Source organism: Triticum urartu, chromosome 1A, assembly GCF_056163025.1.
Source record: "Triticum urartu cultivar PI428250 chromosome 1A, HENAU_Tu73, whole genome shotgun sequence".
In the NCBI taxonomy this organism is placed as follows: domain Eukaryota; kingdom Viridiplantae; phylum Streptophyta; class Magnoliopsida; order Poales; family Poaceae; genus Triticum; species Triticum urartu.
The window spans coordinates 135,531,874-135,540,098 of record NC_141873.1 but is presented as its reverse complement, the minus strand read 5'-3'; the positions used below and the strand labels follow the sequence as shown (position 1 = coordinate 135,540,098).

General features: G+C 44.9%; 1 protein-coding gene across 1 annotated transcript; it reads right to left on the bottom strand.

The window, feature by feature from the left end:
* Positions 1-3,711: 3,711 nt before the first annotated feature.
* On the bottom strand, positions 3,712-7,372 carry LOC125551463 (pre-mRNA splicing factor SR-like 1). The gene is made up of 5 exons (XM_048714709.2): positions 7,132-7,372; positions 6,131-6,436; positions 5,622-5,702; positions 5,222-5,293; positions 3,712-4,713 (listed from the first exon to the last, which is right to left on the bottom strand). The coding sequence occupies exons 2-5, from the start codon at positions 6,416-6,418 to the stop codon at positions 3,856-3,858; spliced, it is 1,299 nt and encodes a 432-aa protein (XP_048570666.2). The 5' UTR covers positions 6,419-6,436; positions 7,132-7,372; the 3' UTR covers positions 3,712-3,855.
* Positions 7,373-8,225: the final 853 nt, after the last annotated feature.

The following is an 8,225-nucleotide window of genomic DNA, read 5'->3' as shown; positions in this document are numbered from 1 at the left end:
CGCTCTCATTTGCGTATGTTAGCCACCATATATGCTAGTCGCTTGCTGCAGCTCTACCTCATACCTTTTACCCTACCTATAAGCTTAAATAGTCTTGATCGCGAGGGTGCGAGATTGCTGAGTCCCTGTGGCTCACAGATACTTCCAAAACCAGCTTGCAGGTGCCGATGAGTCCGTGCAGATGACGCAACCAAGCTCAAGGAGGAGCTCTATGAAGATCTTGTCCTTTGTGTTGTTTCGTTCTAGTTGATCAGTAGTGGAGCCCAGTTGGGGTCGATCGGGGACCTTTGTCGCATTTGGGGTTCTTTTATTTTGGTTCCGTAGTCGGACCTTGAGTGTATTTGGATGATGTAATGCTTTATTCATGTAATTGTGTGAAGTGGCGATTGTAAGCCAACTATGTATCTTTTCCCCTATTGTATTACATGGGTTGTTTGCGAAGATTACCTCACTTGCGACATTGCTTTCAATGCGGTTATGCCTCTAAGTCGTGCTTCGACACGTGGGAGATATAGCCGCATCGAGGACGTTACAGGTGGTGGACTAATCTTGGGCTTTGGACGCTGGATCTTCTTGCCCACTGTCTCGCCTGAATAACAAGTTGTGGCGGCTCAGCAAAGCTCTAAAAGAGTGGAGTAAGAACATTGTGGGGGACATTCAGAAGCAATTCACGCTGGTAAACGAGCTAATTCTGCAGCTAGACAAAGCGCAAGATCTACGGGGCCTAACCACGGAAGAGAGCAGTCTACGTGCAAAGCTTAAATCCCGTACTTTGGGACTAGCTAATCTGATCAAGATCAAGCGGCGACGGAGAAGCAGAGTCCTCTGGCTAAAAGTAGGTGACGCCAATACAAAATTCTTTCAGAGGAAAGCTAACGCGCGCCACAAGAGAAACACCATCCATGTGTGCACGGTCCACAGGGCCTAGTCTCATCGACGGAAGACATGACAAACCTGGCCCATGAGCACTTCACGCAGATTTTCGGCACAAACAAGCACAGATCGGCTGCGCTCAATTGGGATGAATTGAGCCTTGAACACGTTGATCTTCAGGAGCTCGAGGAAGAATTATCACCCGAAGAAATTAAGAGGGCGGTGGATGCGATCCCGGCAGATAAGGCGCCAGGGCCCGACGGTTTCTCGGGGGGCTTCTTCAAAACCTTCTGGGACACGATCAAGTGGGACCTGCTCGCTGCCCTCCAACAGCTATTCCGAATGGATAGCCGAGGTCTGGATCGTGTCAACCACGCACTCCTGGTGCTCATCCCTAAGGCATTAGGTGCAGATGCCTTGGAGAATTTTATGCCAATCTCCTTACTTCATAGCGTAATCAAAATCTTCTCAAAGATCCTTGCTTTGCGGCTAGCCCCAAAGCTCAACGCCCTGGTGGATCAATGTCAGAGTGTGTTCATCAAAAAGCGCAGCATACAAGAGAATTTCCTATACGTCCAGAACACTGCCAGACTCTTCCATAAGTCTAGGAAACCTGCTTTTCTCCTTAAGCTTGACTTGGCAAAAGCCTTCGACTCGATTTCTTGGGCCTATCTCCTGGACATGCTCGAAGCAAGGGGTTTTGGCCAAAGATGGAGGGAATGGATTGCCATGCTATTACGCACGTCCGTGTCGAGGGTCATGATAAACGGACAGCAATCAGAGGTCATTCACCACATGTGTGGATTGCGGCAAGGGGACCCCATCTCCCCCTTCCTGTTCATACTTGCAATGGACCCACTTCAAAGAATGATGTCCATGGCCACGGAGCATGGTTTATTATCTAAGCTTCCAGGGCGTCGAAGGTTACCGCGTTGCTCCTTCTACGCGGATGATGTGGCGCTCTTCATGAACCCTTCATGGGCGGACGCTTGCATGATCCGCTTGTTGTTGAACTGCTTTGCGTCGGCCACGGGCCTCGTTACCAACATGGACAAGAGCTCTGCCTTGCCTATTCGCTGCGGCGGCCTGGACCTTCCGCACATTCTGTCGGCGCTAGGGATTCCAATCAAATCTTTCCCAACGACTTATCTTGGCATGCCCCTTTCACTTCGGAATCTGACCAAAGTGGACCTGGACCCCTTCCTCATAAAATTCGGAAACAAGGCCGCTGCCTGGAAGGGTGATTTGATGGCAAAGAGCGGCAAGTTGGTGTTACTGAAGACAGGGCTGACCTCACTGGCAATATATATGATGATCGTGCACAAATTACCAGCCTGGGTGATAAAGCCCATGTCGCAGATTTGTCGTGCCTGGCTCTGGAACGGGGACAATACCTGCAACGGTGGGAATTGCAGGGTGTCCTGGAGCTTGATCTGCCGCCCCAAACATCTTGGTGGCCTGGGTGTCCTAGACATTGCCAAATTTGGTCGGGCTCTTAGGCTACACTGGCTTTGGTTGGCATGGCAACGTCCGCCGCGACCGTGGGTTAGCTCCCCTCTACCCTGCTACAATGAGGATAGACAACTCTTCGCAATGGCAACAAATATAACAATCGGAGACGGTCGAACGTCAAATTTCTGGAATGACCGCTGGCTGCATGGATCGTGCCCAAAGACGATTGCCCCATCACTATTCCAGATCTCGACGCGAAAGAACCGCTCAGTCTGGGATGCTCTGAAGAATGAGACATGGTTGCATGACCTATCTAGGGGACTCTCTAAGCATATGGTCTCGGAGCTCACTGAACTAGCTGCACTGCTCGATAATGTAGAGCTGGTTGAGGGCCAAGCTGACACCATTGCCTGGAGGTTTGAACAAAACCAAGAGTACAGCGCATGCTCGGCCTACCGCTTGCAATTCGTCGGCTCGATCCCCATGGATGGTTACAAATTGATCTGGTCCAGATGGGCCCCTGGCAAGTGCCGGTTCTTCATGTGGACTGTCATGCTCGACAGAATTTTGACTGCTGATGCGCTTTTGCATCGCGGATGGGAAAATGATTACTTCTGCATGCTCTGTGAGCGGAGTTTAGAAACCCCATCTCATCTTCTCATCGAGTGCCCCTGGTCCAGAACCATTTGGGAGTCCTTCGCCACGCTTGTAGATATGCCTGCTCTCTGTCCGGCGAATTGGACAGGCGACACTAAGTTTGCACGTTGGATTCAGAGATGCCACGACAACACGGCGAGGGAAAAGAAAAGGGACTGCTTTCCTTAGTGCACATGATTGCTTGGGAAATTTGGAAGGAGCGGAATCGACGGATCTTCCAAAAGGAATTCTTGACTCTGGAAAGCTTCAGACGTAAGATTAGGGACGAGATCAGGTTGTGGAATTTGGCAGGTGCTGGGATCCCCTTTGATCCGGGCTGAGGCCCCACCCTCGCTAGCTTCTCTCTTCTTTCTCTTTATTTTCCCTTCTTCTTGCGCTGACTGTCCTGTTTCTGGGACACTTGGACCCCTTTTGTACCTTGTTCTCTCTTCTGATCAATGAATTTGGCAAGCTTTGCCAACATTCAAAAAAAAAAGATTTAGCAAAACCACTCTGATATACATTTTCAAGGCAGTTGAATGCAACTCATTAGCACATGGCTTTCAAATGACATGACAAGGATTTCAATCTTACGCGTTAGAGATGTATCATTCTTTCTTCAAATGAAAGAGATGTATCATTGCATTCTTCATTTTTGCTCTAGTGCCAGACATCATGTAACCCAGTTGGTACACGTCAAACATTCAGCCTAACATGATAACGTTGTGTTGATGAATTTGGTAGACTGACTGCACGTCCGAAAGACATGGATTGATGAACCAACATAAAGTACAAGCGTTTACAAAGACTGAGCTCTCACTAATGTCAATGCAGAAGCCGGTAGATCAAACGGTGGAGTAACATGACCTTGATGACAGAGTCGGCAGTTCAAATTTATCTCCACCTAGGGCCTCCCAGCCTAATAACCTCCTCGGCACATGAATCATGGTGAAGCCGCCTGGCATCACCGTCATCCTTCTTCTCAGTTACGTCGCCGTACAGGTCTTTCAGCTTAGCTAGGTTGCTCGAGGCAGCAGCAGCCTTCTCTTTGCTTATATCCCCAAATGGACTAGATCGATGCTCATTCCTGCTCCGATTCCGGCTCCTGCTCTTGCTACGACTCCGGCTTCTGCTCCTATGACATGAGCTGGAGCGTCTGTGTCTACTATTGTCACGCTCGCTTCGGTAATCCCTTCTTTCTTCTGAATGCCTGGACCTGTAATAGTCACAATCCCTGCTGTCACGGTCATAATCACGCTTTCTGTCATGGCTTGAACGATCACGCTCTCGGTGACGGCTTGAACGGCCAGTATCTCGGTCACGGCTTGAACGGCCAGTATCACGGTCACGGCTTGAATGGTCAGTATCTCGATCACGGCTTGAACGGTCAGTATCTCGGTCACGGCTTGAACGGTTACCTTCTCGGTCGTGACTTGAACGGTCATTGTAAGGCCCCTCCCGACTTACACTGCGACGAAATGGTGAAGATGATCTCCGATGATCATCTTGGGTGACTGTTCGCCGCACTGGGGAAGAATCCCGTGTGGAAGCACGGTGCGGCGCACGCTGTCCAAAAGAAACCGACAGAGAAGCTTTAACAGATGGGGGGCGACGGGCAGTGTCCTCTGATCCGTGGCGACTGTCTCCAGTCACCCCAGAAAGCTTGGTAGGCAGCTTCATCTTCTCAAGATTGGTTGTTACTTGACGAACTACTGGAACAGGAACTCTTGGAAGGATACTATCAAAGTAGTACTGCACAAGGAAAACAGAGCAACATGCTGGTCAATATAAACTTGCAAACATAAAGTCAAATTAGGCGACACAATTCAATCCAATGTTGTGCTATGGCCATTGAGAATCACAAATAAACCTTTAACCAACTATCTATGAATTTGACACAGCTTCTTGGAAAAGAGAAGAGCATATACTATGAGCAAGCTATGTTGTTGAACCATGACTTGCCTGACTAAGAAATTTGTCCAGCTAGTTGGCATAGTTTCTGAACATATATACAATAAACACAAGATTAAAAACTGTTAACAGCATCAGAAAATAGAAGGTGAGAAGTAGCATGGAGAAATAAACTCATGTAGTATAGTAATCTAGTTCACATGAGAATTAAAAGAATAAGCTACAGGAAGGTGAGCCAATAGAGAAAGGAACAAACATTCTTCAGTTATAACAACATAAACAGGAAAAAAATGTCAAACAAACAAGTGCACTTATTTTTATTCTGAAAGCAAGAACTTGAGATGCAGACCTGTCCAAGTATAAGATCACGCACATATACACCCATGGTTGTCATGCGACCATTAGATCCAGGGGAGAATTCCTGCATCAAGCCAAAAATTATAATTATATGGCTAACTAGCTAATTAGTTAATAATGATGAAATCAAATGGACTCGATATATTTCCTTATTAATTATAAACTTGTATTCCTTGGTTTGTATAGCATGACTTCTGCAATTAGCACATCTTTCTTGAACAAGCTAGTTGCAGGCCATATAGCTCCTCTAATGGATTGTATCCACTTATTATTTGGAAATTAAATGGAAGCTCAATATGGTTATGGTCTTATGGACTTATGAAAGTACATATAACAGCAAAAAACATAAAAGTACAAGAAATATACAAATGAAAACTCAAAAACAGCAATACCTCATCATCCTTCAAGTAGGGCTCATACCATGTCCATAGGATCTTTGGATCAGCAACATATCGAAGATACAAAAATCCTATCTGCAAAAACAAACACCAATTGGTTATTTAGTAGAAGCCAGCTGATTATCTAACACGATAAATGAAGACAAACAAAAAATGCTCACAAATCCAATGCACAGACTGGTACACTACTGCTTGCAAACTTTGTTCATCCACGTGTCCTAGGACCAAAATCAAGACACAAGGCCATCCAAGAAAGCAAGTCATATGACTGTTAGTGGTTATAACCAAAATGTAATAAGTGAACGTAAAAAAAATGGAAGAGTTGATTGCTTAGGATAAGTTGATAACACCAGTTTGTCACTGCAAACATACTAACACTTTGTTTTCGTACAACTTTGACATACAACCTAGTGCATGCATTAATCGCAAACAAATATAACGAGTAGACACAACAACCATGATGCGTGTATTTGTCAAAAGTGACTTATGTCAAAGAAACTTACAGCTCTAATGTATGGGGAGTCAGGATGCTTCAACAAACCATGCATCTGTTTCACAGTAAGCTTCATGGTGAAGAACTTGTAGAGGAGACAAAATGCAGTGGAAGGACCCCTGCAATTGCCAGTCATCCAAGGCTCCACATGATCAACTTGGTTGTAGATCTCGTCAATGACCTCATGATAGGTCTTCATCCTGTAGAGCTCCTTGAAGTAATCAGAAGAAAGAATATTCATACAGAGAACCTTCTCCATCAGCATATCAATGGGCTTCCCTGAAGTCTGTATCTCCATATTTCAGCGAACACAAACCTGGACCAAAAACAGAGGGATCCTCTTATTAGCTTAAAGCCTCAAAGCTTATGTCACATGCAGGTAGTTGAAAAGTATAATATAATGAACCTTTTCCCAAAATACGCGAATATTTGCAGATATATTGCCACCTGAGACAAATGTAGATCAGTCTTTACCTCAAATGGCTGAAAATTCATGTGTCCCTTACTAACCATGAAATGCCCAATTAAGCTCTCAAGGTCGACAAATTCTACCATGTTACTATAAGTGTGTCCAACAAGTAATGGCACGCAAGCAAACCTCGAGAGTGGCTGATAGTTTTACCATGTATATAACTCAATTAAGAGAGTCCCCACTGTGATGTCCAGACAACCTGCACTGAGCCTTTTCCACTATCTAGCCTAAGGACTTTCCCCAATAACTTAATCCCTCCAAATTGCTGATGCGAATAAATGCAACCCACCATACACTTGTATTTCTATGGGGCCAAGTAGAACTAGACTAGAACTATTTACACAAAGAATTTTCCATGGCCATTAATCACACAGATTCATCGGAAACCCTATCGTTAACGTACACGATTTCGTCAGAGGACATTCTCGTCTATTCCGCACTTTAATAGCAAAAAAAGGTCTCAAACTAGTAATCGCCTCTACTTAACTAATAACTGGCGAGATGAATCTATGTACGCAGAGACAGAGAGAGATACTCACACGCAGGATGGCCAACCCTAGGACCTCCTCGGCTTCCAAGACCGCGGGCGGCTCGCGGAGACCCCAAAGCAGACGGGATGACGACGCTCGGTAGAGGATGAACTCGTATCGGCTTCGGCTTCGGCGGCGGGCGAGATGGTTGGGATTCGTCGGTAGCTTGGAGGTCGCCGGAGATGGATGAGGGGGAGGGGAGGGGAGGGATTTGTGGAGGTGGGAGAGTCGCGTACGACTCGGAATCCAATCATCTATTGGGCTTTTCCAAGCAGCTGATGCCCTTTATTGGGCTCTCCGCGAGGTTTTGCCCGTTACAAGACCAGACTGCATGTTGGGCTCTTTTCCTCTTCTTTTCAAATTGATGGATGAGAGATTTTATCGTTGTTCTTCTTGGTCTCAACTTTTATTATTTTACAAGCAAACATGCCCGTGTGTTGCAACGGGAGACATACAAAAATACATGCTAGCCAAATAAGTATGACTCAATATCCAGACATATGAGTGTCCTCTATTTTAACACGGTGGCTCACCATGTTGCCACATATCTTTCTTCTTTACTCTCATTGATGATGAACACAATGTCCACATGATCGCAATGCATTCGACATGGTAAATCCCTAGGCAATGAGCTTGCCACTGCACGACACACTTGCCAATGTCTCGCGCAAGGGACTATTTAAATCTTTAAAAACAAATCTAATCAACCACGAACTACTCCCAATGCCTAGACATATAAAGACTTTCCAAAAAGTAATCAAATTCTAGACATAAAATATTTCTGAATCAGTGAACAATTTTTCGAATCAACAAACACCTTTTTTAAATTAGGACATCTATAAAAAATCACGAACATTTGTTTTGTTTAGAAAAACATTTATTGAAATGCATGATTAGTTTTTGAATTCATGAATATTTTTTGACTCAGCTAACATTTTTTGAATTGATGAATTTTTTAAAAATTGGGGATAAATTTTGAATTTCACAAAAAACATTTGATTTTTTGAATATTTTCTAAAATTCCATGCTTTTTTTCCAGATTCACGAAAATGTTTTGAATACACAATCATTTTTTTTTCAAAATCATGAACATGATTTTAGTT